At 51.4% G+C, this 17347-nt stretch overlaps 1 protein-coding gene across 1 annotated transcript in view; it reads left to right on the forward strand.

Moving 5' to 3' along the window:
• Positions 1-14631, forward strand: part of ggcx (gamma-glutamyl carboxylase) — a 32845-nt gene extending 18214 nt beyond the window's left edge. The window contains exons 4-12 of the mRNA XM_048618497.1: positions 492-771; positions 2611-2909; positions 5318-5449; positions 6376-6527; positions 7552-7721; positions 9178-9308; positions 12870-13017; positions 13242-13437; positions 14327-14631. Of these exons, the coding sequence (XP_048474454.1) occupies positions 492-771; positions 2611-2909; positions 5318-5449; positions 6376-6527; positions 7552-7721; positions 9178-9308; positions 12870-13017; positions 13242-13437; positions 14327-14492 (1674 nt within the window). The 3' untranslated portion in view covers positions 14493-14631. The remainder of the gene's footprint in view (positions 1-491; positions 772-2610; positions 2910-5317; positions 5450-6375; positions 6528-7551; positions 7722-9177; positions 9309-12869; positions 13018-13241; positions 13438-14326) is intronic.
• The last annotated feature ends 2716 nt before the right edge of the window (positions 14632-17347 follow it).

Below are 17347 nucleotides of genomic sequence, written 5' to 3' on the forward strand. Positions count from 1 at the left end.
TGGGGTAGTGTTGTAGAACAGAGAGACCTAGGGGTGCAGGTACATAATTCTCTGAAGTTTGCATCACATGTAGACAAGGTGGTTAAGAAGGCATTTAACACGCTTGCCTTCATTGCTCAGACCTTTGAGTAAAGGAGTTGGGGACGTCACGTTGAGGTTGTACAGGACGTTGGTGAGGCCTCTTCTGGAGCACTGTGTCCAATTCTGGTCGCCCTGTTATAGGAAGGATATTATTAAACTGGAGAGGGCTCAGAAGAGGTTTACCAGGATGTTGCCGAGAATGGAGGGTTTGAGCTATAAGGAGAGCCTGGGTAGACTGGGCATGGAATGGTTGGACTTGATGGGTCGGTTTCCATACTGTATGACGATGTTTAATGCTGAGATCGAGACAAAACAAAATTGTCTTTGGGAATCTTGCGGTGGGGGTGAATGTCTGAAGACGGGGTGCTAAATTGGAAAACCAGCCACGGCCATGTCCATACGCTGAGCAGGCTCGAAGGGCCGAATGGCCTGCTTATGTTTTGCAAAGTGTCGATGCGGAGAAATTCTCGACTTTTTGTTTTGTGATCGACCCCCTCTGCTTTCTTTTCCCGTTTTGTCTGAACAGGCTGGTGCTGTCTGAGGATCTGGTCAACGTTCTGGTTGTCCACGGTGGAGGGCTCGTCCTAGATCTGACTGCTGGGTACCTTCTCTTCTTCGACGTCACCCGGCCATACGCCATGGTTTTTGTCACCTACTTCCACTGTATGAACTCCCAGCTCTTCAGCATAGGTGACTACTTCCCCTCCCCTCCCCTCCCCTCCCCTGCTACCTTTCCCGGCCACCACCGTCCTCCACTGTCACAGATACCTCTGAGCAATTGGCCGCTCACTGTCTGGGGTGGGGTGGGCATCAGTCAGCGGGCACCGTGAGGGGTAACGTTTTCACGTCGCGAAAGCCTCTTGTCTTAGAGGTGCCCGAGATATTTCAAACCTCTTCCAGTCAACGTAGATGACCCCGAGTCCCTCTTTCTCTCACAGGAGAGGCAGGGAGCTCTACTAGAATGTTGGCCAATGTAGGCCTTCAGCTGATTAGCCTCTGGTTGGCTCTCGTCTCCAGAAGCTTACTAAGTGCACCTTGGTCACCCTGTCTCCCGTAGTGCTTCAGAAAACTACTTCATCGGCACCTGCTGGTTGGGAAAGGTGCTACGTAAACGCATTCACTCGTCTGAGTTGCTTTTGCAACTTTGGGAAAGGCACATCAGGGCAGGACTTATACACTTAATGGTAAGGTCCTGGGGAGTGTTGCTGAACAGAGAGACCTTGAGGTGCAGGTACGTAGTTCCTTGAAAGTGGAGTTGCAGTAGACAGGGCGGTGAAGAAGGTGTTTGGTACGCTTGCCTTTATTGGTCAGTGCATTGAGTATAGGAGTTGGGAGGGTCATGTTGCGGCTGTACAGGACATTGGTTAGGGCCCCTTTTGGAATACTGCGTTTAATTCTGGTCTCCCTGCTATAGGAAGGATGTTGTTAAACTTGAAAGGGTTCGGAAAAGATTTACAAGGATGTTGGAGGGTTTGAGCTACAGGGAAAGGCTGAATAGACTGGGACTATTTTCCCTGGAGCATTGGAGGCTGAGGGGTGACCTTATAGAGGTTTATAAAATCATGAGGGGCATGGACAGGGTGAATAGCCAAGGTCTTTTCCCCAAGGGTAAGGAAGCCCAAAACTAGAGGGGCATAGATTTAAGGCGAGAGGGGAAAGATTTCAAAGGGAGCTGAGGGGCAACTTTTTTTGTGCAGAGGGTGGTGTATGTGGAACAAGCTGCCAGAGGAAGTGGTGGAGGCTGGTACAATTACAACATTTAATGGATGGGTACATGAATGGGAAGAGTTTAGAGGGATATGGGCTAAATGCTGGCAAGTGGGACTAGATTAGTTTAGGATATCTGGGTCGGCATGTATAAGTTAGACCGAAGGGTCTGTTTCTGTGCTGTACGGCTTTGAGCATGCTCCATCATCCAACTCAGTCCCCTTTTTCCCAGCTTTCTCCCCATACCCTTTGATCTCCAAGGGATCCAGCTTCAACTGCTCACTGGGAAAGAGAAATCTGCAGACTATCGACTCTCTTGTGAGAAGAAATTTCTCTTCCAAAGATGTGCAGGTTAGGGTGGATTGGCCGTGCTAAATTACCCATAGTGCCCAGGGATGTGCAGGTTAGGGTGGATTGGCCATGGGGAATGCCGGGTTACAGGGAGAAGTTGGGTCTGGTTGGGATGCTCTCCAGAGGGTCGGTGTGGACCCGATGGGCCGATCGGCCTGTTTCTGCACTGCGGATATGATTCAGCTCTCCCTTATTTTGAGACTCTGTTCCCTGGCGCTGGATAGTTTCCCAATCAGCCTTTTTGGGCACGTCATTAGACACCTCCTGGACTTGAACCAGGGCCTCCTGACCCCAAGGTATGGGCACTACCAATGGCACCGCAATTCTATCGATAGACACGTTGACATTATGGCTGTTCCCCAAAAGGATTAAGAGCGGAGATAAGGGAGAGGGTAGTAGTGGCGGCCGGATGATGGATGAAGGTGGCTTTGGTAATCCAGGAGTGTCTTCCCTCTCTCCCTCTCTCTCTAGGAATGTTCTCCTACACCATGTTGGCGACATCTCTGCTGTTCTGCTACCCAGACTGGCCCAAGAGGCTCACCCAGAAGTTCCCAGCATTCCTGAGGCCCTTGCTCCCGCTGACGGACCAGCCCCAACGGAGCGACTCGTGCGTCTACCCTGGGCCCGGGGCCGGCCGGAAAACCGGGAGACGGGAGGCTGCCGTCGTCAAGGAGACGGGCCTAACGCCGCGGCAGTGGCTGGGGGCAGCTTTTACCGTCATCTACGTGGCTGAGCAGTTCTTCCTGCCGTATTCGCACTTCATCACACAGGTAAAAGGGATCCCTCCGGGAATGACGGCTGGGAATATCTCGCACGGATGGGCTCTTTTTTTCTTCTTCTTCTTCTTCTCTCCTTCCGAAATGTGGAGGGCAGTGAGGAGTTGGCAAAGGAGAGGAGCTGAAATCTTCAAGTGGATCAGCCATGAGTTAATGGCGAGGCAGGGTCAGGGATTGAGGGGCTGAATGGCCAGCTCAAGTTCCCGTTTCCTCATAGAGGATGAGGCCGGGGCCTGCGACGATGTCTGTTTTCTATTTCTCTCGTTCAGCCTGAGGATGTGGGTGTTGCTGGCTGGGCCCAGCATTTATTGCCCCGTTTCCCCCCCAGATTGCCTCCCCCTTGAGAAGGTTGATGGAGGGAGGGGGTTTGGTTCTGAGCCGCCGCCTTGAACCGCTTGTCGATGGTGGGACAGGCTTTGTTGGGGGGGGGGGGGGGGGGGGTGCGATAGTCAGGAGGGGAGTCACTCGCTGCAGGATTCCCAGCCTCCATGGAGTTAACTTGTCTCCAGTGACCCCCCCTCGCCTGGGGGTGCGAGACCCAGCGGCGTATTCTCGGGTTGGCCACAAGGTGGGGCTGTTTCACCCAAGGTGGCACTGACCCATTGAGGAACTCTCAAGCTGCCCCAATGGGGAATGCCTGAAGCAGCCAACAAGATACGGGGTGGGGGGGGGTGTGGCAGAGACAGGCCATTCGGCCCATCGAGACTGCCCCGCCGTTCGATTTGTGGAGCGTTTCTCAGTCCCGTTCTCCTGCCTTCGGCCTCGCAGCCCCAAAGGTCGTCTTCCACACCCTTCATATTGCTCCACGATCATGTTCTTTTCAATTCGCTCCCCCTCGCCCCCTCTCCCTCTCTCCTCGCCCCCCCCCCCCCCCCCCCCGCTCTCTTCCCCCCCCCCCCCACCTCGCTCTCGCTCTCTCCCTCCCCCCCACTCGCTCGCTGTCTACCCCCCTCGCTCTCGCCCTCTCTCACGCTCGGGACCCTCTTCCCTACTCTCCTAATTCCTCGATGGATTTAGCCTACGTCGCGGGAGGGCACCGCAACAGTTTTTCTGGGGACGTGGGCGCCATTGGCTTGGCCCACTATTTCTTGCCCGTCCCTACTGGCCCTGGAGTAGGGGCAGTGGTGAACAACCACCTCCTCAAGGGGCAGCTGGAGATGGGCAAGAAATGCTGGGCCCCGTCCGGCATTGCCCACCTCCCAGGAAGGAATAATAACAAAGGGAGTTGCTGTGGGGGGTTTAGGGAGGGGATTTCGACCCAGCGACACTGAAGGAACGGCCGATTTATAGCTCCAAGACTGCTCAGAGGGGAACTGCGAAATCAATATCCTTCGTTGGCTGTAAAAACACTCTCTGGGACGAGAAAGGTGCTATCTAAATGCAAGGTCCCTCTTCCTTTCTGGGTGCATCCCAAAGAGAGGTACCAGCAAAACAAAAACAGATACGTCTCTGAAGGTGCAAGGATATACATGTCTACACTTCTCACTGCCTTGGGAAGGCAACCTATATTGTCAAAGACCCCTCCTCCAGCCCGGCTATAATCTCTTCCAACATCTTCCATCAGGCTGAAGATACAAAAGCTTAAACACACGCACTGACAGATTCAAGAACAGCTTCTTCCTCGCTGTTATTAGACTCCCGAATGGGCCACTCTCAAATTTTACATTTAATGTCGATCTCTCTGTCTCTCTCTGTGCACCCTCTCTGTAGCCATCAACATTGCGTTCCCTGCTCTGTTCTAGTACTGTTTGCACTTTGTATGGTTCTATCTGCTTGTCCTGCACGCAAAACAAAAATTTTCACTGTACCTAGGGACGTGTGACAATAACAAATTGGATCAAATCAGAGAGGAAGAGCAAAATTTGAGAGGTATACATGATTGTAGCAGGTGGACAGAGAGATACCATCCCTGTCAGATAATAAAACAAGGAACGGAGGGGAACTGATACAGAAGTTGCTGGGAAAAACTCAGCAGGTTCGGCAGCATCTGTGGAGAGAAAATCAGCGTTTAACGTTTTCAGGTCCGGACCCGAAAACATTAGCTCTTGATTTCTCTCCATAGATCCTGCCGGACCTGCTGAGCTTTTCCAGCAACCTCGGGGTGTGTGTGTTTCTGATTTCCAGCATCCGCAGTATTTAGTAAGGAATTGGGAGGCTGAGTCAACATGCGTGAGCGAAAATAGACGCGCGCACGTTCTAGCAGCCATAAAATTTGGGATTAAATCGGATGGCAGAGACGCGACCTGGCGGTTTTGAGTTTGTCACTCCCAGGATGTGTGTTCTTTCTCTCCCCCTTCAGTTTTGCATTGTACCCTGGGTTCCAGAGTTAATTGACATTTGTGACAAAAAAACAATTAGGAAAGTTCAAAAGGGCTACGTAATTTTGTTTCTGTTCCCTCCAGGGGTACAACAATTGGACCAATGGACTGTATGGGTACTCGTGGGATATGATGGTCCATAGCCGAACGCACCAACATGTCAAGATAACATACAAAGATGGCGTCACTGGGCAGATAGGCTACCTAAACCCTGGGGTGAGTTAGCCATGTCAAAACCCACCCGCCACCCCCAGCTCTCCGTTTGCTGCCTCCTCCTTCCCCAGTAGGCAGCACCGTCGCTCCCCTCCGAGAGACGAGGTCCTGGGTTCAGGACCTGCTGTAAGATTGGTCTCGCCAGCTCCTACACCCCCCGCCCGCCGACACAAAAAAAACCCCAATGGGTGTCGGCCTCTCTCTGCTACGTTTAGCCCCAGGGCGTTTCTGGATAGGTGGGGCTGAGAAACCCAGTGCCAGAAGGACGCTGGATCTGCACACGGCCCTGTGGGGAGGACGACTGAGGCTGTAGTGGTGTACGTTGGCAGTAGGCCGCATTGTTTGAACACCGCATTCCCTGACCCGGTTTTAGCTCGGGGATCAACTCACCACTGATGCAGCGCTAGAATGGCAGCTACAAATGGCCTGACCTCCTGAGTGCACGTTTAAAGTCCAGGCCTTAACGCCCTAGGCCTCATGTGGAGTCCCCGGTGGGAGAAATTCCAGGACGCATTTCCCATTGCCCAAAGCCTTGGGGATGTTGTTGGAATCATTAGAAGGCCAGGAGTAGGCCATTTGGCCTTTGAGGTCTGCTGCGCCTTTCGGTGAGATCCCAGCTGGCTCTGTGTCTGTCCAGTGCGATAAGGGCTGCTCCACCTCTTGCTCATTTGGCTGTCTGGTTATACCGGCATTATAACTTTGCGCTCCTGGTGGGGAATTTACCCGGGTCTCTCCCGGCAGCAACATTTCTACAGGTTTCACTCCTCTTAAAACATCGTTCTGCATCCCCCGTCGCTATCGTCCTTCCTGCCCCTGCTGGGAGAGTCTTTCGATTTTAGGCCAAATGTATTCCGTCTACTTGTTCCGCCCTATCCACCCTCCTTTGTTACATCTCCTGACAGAAACCTCTGGTTTGAAACTTTTTGTAGGTGTGGACGCAGAGTCGGCGGTGGAAGGACCATGCTGACATGTTGAAGCAATATTCTGCCTGCCTCGCAAGGCAGCTGCTGAGGTACAACATCTCCGAGCCTGAGATTTACTTTGACATCTGGGTGTCGATAAATGAGAGGTTCCAGCAGAGGTAAGTGCCAAAGGCTGTTGATTCACAATGTTCGGAAGCACCCCCCCCCCACCAGCCCCTCCAAACCCCTCGGATACTGCGGCAGCTGGTGGACTCCTTTTCAGGTTTGGGATGGTACGTGGCAAGCTACGTTTGTGCCAAGCTAATGCCAGGCAGTGACTGTCTCCAACAAGAGAGAATCTAACCACCCACCTCCCTTGACATTCACTGGTGTTACCATCACTAAATCCACCCCCCACCTCACTATCAACATCCTGGGGGTTACCATTGACCACAAACTGAACAGAACCAGCCCCACATAAACACAGCGGCTACAGGAGCAGGTCAGAGGCTGGGAATCCTGCAGCGAGTAACTCCCCTCCTGACTCTTCCCCCCGCCAAAGCCTGTCCCACCATCGACAAGGCACAAGTCAGGAGTGTGATGGGATACTCCCCACTTGCCCCGGATGGGGGCAGCTCCAACAACACTCGAGAAGCTCGACACCATCCAGGGACAAAGCAGCCCCCGGCTCGATTGGCCCCACATCCACAAACATCCCACTTCCCCCCCACCACCGACGCTCAGTCACAGCAGCGTGTACCATCTACAAGATGCACTGCAGCAACTCACCGAGGCCCCTCAGACAGCACCTTCCAAACCCATGACCCACTTCCATCCAGAAGGACAAGGGGCAGCAGGTACATGGGAACACCACCCCCTGCAAGTTCACCCTCCGAGCCCCTCACCATCCCCAATTTGGGAAATATATCGGCCATTCCTTCAGTGTCGCTGGGTCAGAATCCTGGAACTCCCTCCCTGAGGGCACCATGTGGGGGTCCCTACACCACATGGGACTGCAGCGGCTCACCCCCAGCTTCTCAAGGGGGGCAACTAGTGGGGAATGGCCACTAATTGTGGCCCATGCAGCGAACAATGAAGAAGGTTACCAATTTGCAGTTACCTATTGTAACCACTGACTGGCATTGTACAGTCTGTGTGAGCGTGTGTGTGCGGCACTGTCTAACGTTGAGTCCTTTACCCCAGGCTCTTTGACCCTCGTGTTGACATTGTAACGGCCGCGTGGTCCCCCTTTAAAAAGACGACCTGGTTGATGCCCCTCCTGGTCGATCTGTCACCCTGGAGAACGAAGTTTGACGAAATCGAGAAAACGTTGGACAATCAGACCGATGTGGTTTTCATCGCTGACTTCCCAGGTTTGCAACAAAAAAAAAGACCTAGGCCCGAAACGTCAGCCTTCCTGCTCCTATGATGCTGCGTTCATCCAGCTCTACACCTTGTTATCTCAGACCTTTTAATTGGGCTGGGCGGTTTGCGTCTTTTAAAGGGACGAAGGAAAATCATAGAATCCCTACAGTGTGGAAACAGGCCCTTCGGCCCAACAGGTCCATACTGAACCTCAGAGCACCCCCCATCCCCCTATAACCCACCTAATCTACACCTCCCTGAACACTACAGGCAATTTAGCACGGCCAATCCACCCTAACCTGCACATCTTTGGACTGTGGGAGGAAACCGGAGCACACAGAGGAAACCCACACAGACACAGGGAGAATGTGCAAACTCCACACATACAGTCGCCCGAGGCTAGAATCGAACCCGGGTCCCTGGCGCTGTGAGGCAGCAGTGCTAACCACTGAGCCACTGCGCTGCCCCAAAATGTGATTGAAATTCCCATAATCAGACAGCTTGCTGCGTTGACCCTGCATCTCCCCGTTGCTAACCCAGGACCTCCTATTCCTCCAGGCCCCTCACACTGTGAGATATAAAAGGCTCTTGAAGCAGAAAATTATTCTGTAATGTAATACTCTTAACTTGCACCTTATTAAAGCTTTCTGTAGGACTTCCTCACCGCCCAGGTATTCCAGTTGGATATCAGGGGCATTGTTTTCCACCATGACGTCACAAATTTCTTTATTCAGCAAACTGTCTGATTTGTATTTATTTTGGCCTCTGCAAAATTACAGTCGAGTTGGGTCTCTCAATTTACTTGAAGCCTCCTGACCATGTCGTGTCCCTGAGCCAGACGAACGCTGTTCTTACGGAGGGGTTGAAATCGAAAGGGGAAATGGATCCGAGGATGCGCAGTTGGTCAAGAACTGGACTGTATTGTTAGTCTGTGCCAAGCCAACTTGTTTGATTCAAATGCACCAGTCTGCATTCCGAGAGTGACAGCTGTGCACGATGGGGAAGTGCTGCCCTCTGGTGTTGTGCAGAAAGACAGACTGTCTCACTCAGACACACACATGCACACATTGACACACATGGCCCTCCTTAAGCCTGACCCACCCCAGACCCAGTCTCCTGCAGTGAATTCTTTGACCCATTAGGGAAAGCAAGTCCTTCGCTCCGTGCCCCTCCGGTCCTGGATCTTCCAGTCAACAGAAGCAGTTGGTCCTGATCCTGACTACCAAGCAAACCCTCTCTCGGTCGTCTCATCCCTGGGGAACGTGGGACACGCGGGGTGGGGGGTACTTGGCCCCCAGAATCTTTACTGCGCCCTGTTCAGCGCCTTCGACATTCCTCCCTAAAGGGTCCCAGAGCTGGTGACAGCACTCCAGTTGAGATAGTGTGTGTTTCTCTTTTGTGCGAAAGGAGGTTTCTCCGCGAGAGACCTGTCACTGACTTTTGTGCCGAATCTCTCGCCGACAGGGCTCCACCTGGAGAACTTTGTGAGCGAGGACCTCGGCAACACCAGCATCCAGGTCCTGAAGGGTGAGCTGGCCGTGGAGATCGTGGCTGAGAAACGAAACTACACCCTGAAGGAAGGAGAGAAGATGCAGGTCAGAGGCAGGGGAGCCGTGGTAACGCCAAGGAAATAACACGACGTTTGGTTTTAGCTCATCTAGGGACACCGTCGCCGTTCCACGTCCACTCCCTCTCTTTTTTTCCTTTTCTTTAGTATAGTCCTAGAACTGTTTGGGTGCGGAGACTGTTCAGCCCATCGATCCAGTTATGTCCCCTACCTGCCAATCTTCTGCTCTCACCACTACCCCCCAATCTCCCTGGACACCATTCTTGTCCCAATGCCTCAGTTGAACCTGAACCCACCCCCATGTTTCCAGGCAGTACATTCGACACCCTAACCACCCGCTGGGCGAAAAACGAATTTCTCAAAGTCGCCCGTCCTTCATTTTATTTTTTTCTCCGTCCTCATTTTTCCCTCTCACAAACAGGGATGGGGCTCCTCCCTCTCTGCTCTGTCCAGTCCCCGATCGGAAAACCTCTTGTCAGATCGCTCCTCTCCTCTTAGGAGAGAACAGTCCCAACGTTGTCAATCTGTCCTCATGGCAGGAGTTTTTCATCCCGGGGCACCGTTCTTGTAAATCGCTTCTGCACCCTCTTGCTCGCGCTCTCGCTCTTGCTGGCTCTCTCGCGCTCTCTCTTTCTCTCTGACGCATTCACATCTTCGCTATAAGGTGGAGCCCACAACGGCGCACAGTTCTCCAGCTTGGGGGCTATAACAAATACCTTGTACCAGATCAACTCTCCTCTTGTACTCTATGCCCCTGTTAATAGAGCTGAGGGTACAGTGTGGTTTATTAACCGCTCTCTCTCCCCTAGTCCTGCCACCTTCAGTGATCTGGGCACACACGTACACCCTCTCAGCTCTTGCACCCCCTTTAGAATTGTACCCCCTATTTTATATTGGTCTTTCCACGCACTTCTGACTAAAAATGCTTCACCTGATGCTTTTCTCCGTGCGCTGAATCTCATCTGCCACCCTTCTGCCCACTCTGCCAACTGGTCACCATGAAAGAGTAGCTGGCACTGGTCCCTAGCGAGTCTGTTTAGTGTGTGGGTCCTTTCTCGGTGCCAGTACGGGAAAGGGGCTGACTTGTGTGTGTGGCCAGTGCAGGAATGTTTTGCTGGCTGTAAGGAAAAGGTTATTGCAGGTACAAAACACCCTGTGACTTAACATTTTTTTTTTAGTTTGTGTAGCCTCCATACAGCAGTGAGTGCCCAATATTTTTTGAAATCCTTCTTCCGTCTCAAAAGCTGTTTTGCAAATAATGGAGTCAACGGCTACCCCATGACACTCACCTATACAGGGTATCTCAGGTATCTCAGATATCTTAGGTATCTCAGGTATCTCAGGTATCTCAGATATCTTAGATATCTCAGATCCTATGCTAGGTCCTCGTGCTTTGGAGAGGACGTGAGGGTCCCAAAAGGGGGAGATTGAACAGGATGAGGGATGAGGGATTCCAGTGACATGGGTTTTTCCAAATATCCGGGATCGTTGACCTTTTCGGAGATTTGATGGAGGGGTGCAGGATTCTGACAGATTTTGATAAAACAGATGGGATGTTGGGGAATTTCACTGACTCTCCAGCCCCACCCTTCCCGGGGTTGCCACAAAACGGAACGATTTGATCAAATCCGTGCATATTTATTGGAATCTAGTTAGCCAAAAACACTGCCCAGCTTCCTGTACTTAACAAGAAGTACTTATTTATTATGAGCAAGTTAATTCTCAAGTGAATGGCGATGAACCAGCAAAATATGGCTCAGCTGGTTAAAATTTTAACCTCCTTTTGTGCATACACAAAGGCACGGGGGGAAAAGAAAACTAGTAAACATAGTTCAATAGCACACGTTCATTGAGATGCCCCTTTTTTTTTAAGCTTTCCAGAATTTTCTGTTCTTCAATCTCCCTTCTCGGGGGTTCTGCACAGGGTGATTGTTACAGTAACTGCAAAGTCTCTTTACTGGTTAAAGGTTACAGGAATTTCAGGCTTCAGATACACCGAATGCAGAGCCGAGAGAGCCTTCCAGCAATCTGATACAGTCCCTCTTATCGTTCGCACCTACAGATTTTTTTTTTCCCCTCTTTTAGCTACCTAGGAACCAATCGGGGCAGGTGACCTCTGACATTCGTAACTTGTCACCATTGCACAGACCATTCAGTTATTTGTTCTCAGCCAAATCTCACTCTGCACACACAGACGCGCACACACACACAGACCCACTCACAGACACGCGCTGTCTCTCACAGACGCACCCCCCCATTGCCATGCTATCTCCAAACCTTCCCCCCACTACTGCCCGAACAAAGTAGCAGTGTGAACATGGAAAGCCAAGGGTTTTACTAACTTGTTTTTAAAAGCAATTTCTTCCACAGCCCTTGGTTTTAAGACAGTCTTTTATGTTTGTCTATTTAAGCCCACTTGTCCAAACTACAGAAAATAAATGATATGGGCTCTAAAACCAGGGGAACCTGATTGGTCTTTAGAGTTTACTCATTTCATGACCTCTCCTTAAGTGTGTAAGAGTGAAACTCGCTTGAATCGCAAATCTAAGGCAGATTTTTAATCAGGAAGGGGAATCGAGTGTTATCGGCGGGGGGAATTGGGGAAAGGCAGGAAAGTGGGAATTGAGGATGATCAGATCGACAATGATTGTGTTGAACGCCATAGCGGACCAGATGGGCCAAATGGCCAACTTCTGCTCCTATGCCTTATGTCATAGCTGACACGGTGGCTCAGTGGTTAGTGCTGCTGCCTCACGGTGCCAGGGACACTGGTTCGATTCCACCCTCAGGGTGACTGTCTGTGTAGGGTTTCCTCCGGGTGCTCCGGTTTGCTCCCACGGTCCAAAGATGTGCAGGTTAGGGTGGATTGGCCATGATAAATTGTCCCATAGTGCCCAGGGATGTGCAGGTTAGGGTGGATTGGCCATGCTAAATTACCCATAGTGCCCAGGGATGTGCAGGTTAGGGTGGATTGGCCGTGCTAAATTACCCATAGTGCCCAGGGATGTGCCGGTTAGGGTGGATTGGCCATGATAAACTGTCCCATAGTGCCCAGGGATGTGCAGGTTAGGGTGGATTGGCCGTGCTAAATTACCCATAGTGCCCAGGGATGTAGGTTAGGGTGGATTGGCCATGGGAGGAAATGCAGAATCACAGGGACAGGGCATGATGCTCTTCAGAGGGTCGGCATGGACTCGATGGGCTGAATGGCCGGCTTCCACGCTGTAGGCTGATGGCGCAATGGGCCGAAGGACAGATTTAAGGTATGGGGCAAGGAATGCGAGCGGGGTGGGGGTTGGGAAACTCGCAAGATTCTGGAACTGGCTGCCTGGGGGGAGGTAGTGGAAGCAGATACTATAGTGACCTTTTAAAGGGCGTCTTGACAAATACATGAATAGGATGGGAATAGAGGGATACGGACCCCGGATGGTTAGCTGGGGTGAGGGTTTTAGTTGTGACGGGCAGCACGTTGGTGCAGGCTTGGAGGGCCAAATGGTGTGCGCCGTAATGTTCTTTGTTGGCACGAATGGGCACTGCCCTGCAGTGAGCTGGCACAGTAAGCACTCAATAATCTGGCTTTGCGTTGCAGATACCAGCTGGTGAGTACCACTCGGTGTACACTATATCGGAAGAACCCTCCTGTTACATGTATATTTACGTGAACACTACCATGGTGCAGTTTGAGAAGAATTACACCCGTTTGGTGGAACTCCAGGAGAAGATCAAGAACGGGACAGGTACGTTCGGGGCAAAGCTTGGAAGCAGTTGGATTTCAGAAAAGTAGACGTCTAAATCTATCGATGGGGTTGGCGCAGCGGGTTTTCACCGCGTTTTCCGCCTTTTTTTTCCCTCCTCCGCATTCCCTTTGATTTTTCTCCCACCTTCTCGTTGGTTGGGGAGTTGCTGAGGGGCCTCAGCTTTGGTCGCAAGTCAAGTGTTTTTCTCCCCCGCCACCCTTCAGAGACGGAGGGGATTTCGCCCGAGCTGCAGACGTTGCTGAACGGGAGCTCAGAGGACACCAACGTCACGGACCCCTTGCTGGCGGCGTTCGTGCACCGACAGCGCAGGCAGGAGGAGTACGAGCGGAGGAAGAACGCGACGGTGGCCAACAGACTCTTCCGGTTTGCCCAGAAGAAGCACCAGACCTTCCGCAGGAGGTGAGCAGCTCCCCAGCGGCGCGGCCCGCCTGCCTGCTCGTGACTCGGCGTCGGGCGCGGCGCCTCCCGAGCGATGGGCTTTTCCCGAACAGCCTCTGCTTTGTGACGTGAGGCGCGATCCTGGCCTGGTCGAACAGCGCGCTACGGCCTCCGCTCGCAACCAGTCGCTCGCCCTCGCCAGATCCTGTTTTACGTTCCCGCCCGCTGTGGCCGGGAAAGTAATGGGCCCCGGGGCATTGTGTCGCGCTTTGAAATAATCGGGGGGGAAGCGATGGCCTAGCGGTCTTATCACTAGACTGTTCTATCCAGAGAGCCAGATAACGTTCCGGGTTCGAATCCCGCCACAGCAGACGGTGGAATTTGAATTCAATAAAATATCTCGAATTAAGAGTCTAATGATGACCATGAATCCATTGTTGATTGTTGGGAAAAACCCATCTGGTTCACTAATGCCCTTTAGGGAAGGAAACTGCCATCCTTAACTGGTCTGGGCCTACATGTGACTCCAGACCCACAGCGATGTGGTTGACTCTTAACTGCCCCTAATGGACAATAAATGCTGCCTGGTCAGCGACGCCATCATCCCGTGAATGAATAAAGATTTAATCCCCTGGACCATTCTCCAATCCAGCGTCAAATTTGCTGCCGATCTCTCCTCTCTCGCCCTGTGCAGTGTGAAATGTCGGGCCAGTTGAAACTCGGGTGTACAAAGAACAAATTCTGCTCTTCTTGCAATTTTTTTCGCCCCGACGAGACGAAAAGCTTCCAACAGTTACGCTTCCCTCCCTCGAGTATCGCCGAAGAACTTAAAAGTATTTTGGCGTGCCGCCACCAGTACTGTGACCTCGTTTTCAAACCACTTTTCTGTCGTGTTTTTCCCCACTCGCAGCATCCTCATGACTGGCTACGCGATACGGAACCTGCTATTTGGACGACCCCCCGTGGAGCAGTTGGCCGAAGAGCTGGAGTACGCAAACATGAAACTTTATGAGAACTCAGACCCTGAAGCCCAGACGAAGGCCTGGCCTAAGTTGGAGGATCACGCTGAACTGTGACGAAGCTCACAAACTCATCAAAACCACCCCCCTCAAGCTTCTCAAAATCAAGGCTTCCGCACGCGAACTCGCAGAAGAAGCCTTGGACTCGAAAAAACCTTGAACTTTTTTTTATTATTAAACAACAGATGGAACTTTATACGTTTTACGTTTGCGTGGTTAAACCTTTCACTGTGGCGTAGGCCGACAGAGCAAATTTTCAGCCCGTCGAAGATGGGAGGTTTTTTTTATTTTACGCAGCGCACGTGAGCCTTTAACCGAAGCTAAATATCGCGGCTGTCGGAAATCTGAAGTTTTAAAAGCAGGAAACATGGGGAGCATGTGGCAGTTTGGGCTGCGTCTGCATGGAGAGGTTGTTTCTTATCGGGGAGAAAGCGGGAGAATGGGGTTGAGGAACTTATCAGCCGTGATTGAATGGCAGAGGAGACTCGATGGGCCAAATGGCCTAATTTCTGCCCCTGTGTCTTCTGGTCTTAACATTTCCCAGTGGTTGACGTTTTTGTTTTGTCAGAATTTGAAAAAAGTTCTAAGCCTGTGTTTATTTTAAAAAAAACTTCATACAAATACGGTCCCTACTGCTCCCGTTGTCAGAGAGGGTTCATAATGAATTCTGTGATCTTTGATGCCAAGAGTGAGCCTCTAATCCTGAACTGGTCAAGTGGTACAGGACATTGGTTAGGCCCCTTTCGGCATACTGTGTTTAATTCTGGCCTCCCTGCTATAGGAAGGATGCTGTTGAACTTGAAACGATTCAGAAAAGATTTACAAAGATGTAGCCGGGACTGGAGGGTTTGAGTTATAGGGAGAGGTTGAATAGACTGGGGCTATTTTCCCTGGAGTGTCGGAGGCTGAGGGGTGACCTTATAGAGGTTTCTAAAATCATGAGGGGCATGGATAGGCTGAATAGACAAGGTGCAGCAAGCGGCCCTCTTGTTTTCAGCAGCGGGTGTGTGGAGGGAACGCGAGCCAGGAAGAAACACATAAATTCGGGCATTGGCTAAACCCGAAAGACTACACGTGTAGTGTCTCCCACCCGTCCTCCTCCTCTAACCAAAAAAGACTGTGTGGAGGTTCGGTAAGGTAAGGCTTTTTTAAAAATTATTATTCTTCTGGAAATCTAGAGTAGAGGGAATGGAAGCTAGGGCAGTTGCATGCTCCTCTTGCAGGATGTGGGAGGTAAAGGTCACTGCTGGTGTCCCCTCTGACTTCACCTGCGAGAAGTGCACCCAGCTCCAGCTCCTCAAAAACCATGTTAGGGAACTACAGCTGGAGCTGGATGAACTCTGGATCATTCGGGAGGCTGAGGGGGTGATAGAGAGGAGTTACAGGGAGGTGGTCACACCCAAAGTACAGGAAAAAGGTAGCTGGATGACTGTCAGGAGGGGGAAAGGGAATAGGCAGACAGTGCAGGGATCCCCTGTGGCCATTCCCCTCAATAATAAGTATACCGTTTTGGATACTGCTGGGGGGGACCTACCAGGGGAAGGCCATAGCAGACAGGTCTCTAGCACTGAGCCTGACCCTGTGGCACAGAAGGGAAGCGGGAAGAATAGGAGAGCAATTGTAGTGGGGGATTCAATAGTAAGAGGCACAGACAGGCGGTTCTGTGGACGTGAACGAGATGAAAGGATGGTATGTTGCCTCCTGGGTGCCAGGGCCCGTGATGTCTCGGATCGTGTCTTCAAGATCCTTAAGGGGGAGTGTGAGCAACCAGCCATCATGATACACATCGGTACCAATGACATAGGGAGAAAAAGGACTGAGAATGTGAAAAACGAGTACAGGGAGTGAGGTTGGAAGCTGAAGTCCAGGACAAACAGGGTAGTTATCTCTGGATTACTACCAGTGCCACGTGATAATGAGGTAAGAAATAGGGAGAGAGTGCAGCTAAACACGTGGCTACAGGGCTGGTGTCGGAGGGAGGGCTTCCATTATGTGGATAATTGGAGCACGTTCTGGGGAAGGTGGGACCTGCACAGTAAGGACGGGTTGCACCTGAACCGGAAGGGCACAAATATCCTGGGAGGGAGGTTTGCTCGAGCTATACGGGATGGTTTAAACTAGATTGGCAGGGGGCGGGGAACCGGGTTTGTAATTCAGAGGATGAGGTATTCGGCCTTCCAACAGCCACAACAGGGAGTGCGGTGGTTTATAAAGAAATGCGGTCAATGGAGCGTAATTGCGGACACCGAGAATGGTTTGAGGTGTGTATACTTCAATGCTAGAAGTATCAGAAATAAAGCGGATGAACTTAGAGCATGGGTCAGTACTTGGAACTACAATGTTGTGGCCATTACAGAAACTTGGGTAACTCCGGGAGAGGAATGGTTGTTGGAAGTTCCAGGATTTAGATGCTTTAAAAGAAATAGGGAGGGTGGAAAAAGAGGTGGGGGAGTGGCATTGCTAGTCAGGGCTAGTATAGCAGCTACTGAAAGGCAGTTCGAGAATGATATGTCTACAGAGTCAGTTTGGGTTGAGGTCAGGAACAAGAAAGGAGCAGTCACTTTGTTGGGGGTTTTTTACAGACCCCCTTATAGTTGCAGAGAAGTAGAGGAGCGGGAGGCAGATACTGGAAAGGTGCAGAAGTCACAGGGTTGTAGTCATGGGTGACTTCAACTTTCCAAATATTGATTGGAAACATTTTAGTTGTAATAGTTTAGATGGAGCAGATTTTGTCCAGTGTGTTCAGGAAGGATTCCTGGCACAGTATGTAGATAGACCAACACGAGAAGAGGCCACTTTGGTTTTGGTGCTTGGCAACGAACCGGGCCAAGTGTTAGACCTGTTGGTAGGAGAGCATTTTGGCGGTTGTGATCATAACTCTGTTTCTTTCACGATAGTCATGAATAAGGATA

The sequence above is a fragment of the Rhincodon typus genome, chromosome 40 (genome assembly GCF_021869965.1).
Source record: "Rhincodon typus isolate 14 chromosome 40, sRhiTyp1.1, whole genome shotgun sequence".
In the NCBI taxonomy this organism is placed as follows: domain Eukaryota; kingdom Metazoa; phylum Chordata; class Chondrichthyes; order Orectolobiformes; family Rhincodontidae; genus Rhincodon; species Rhincodon typus.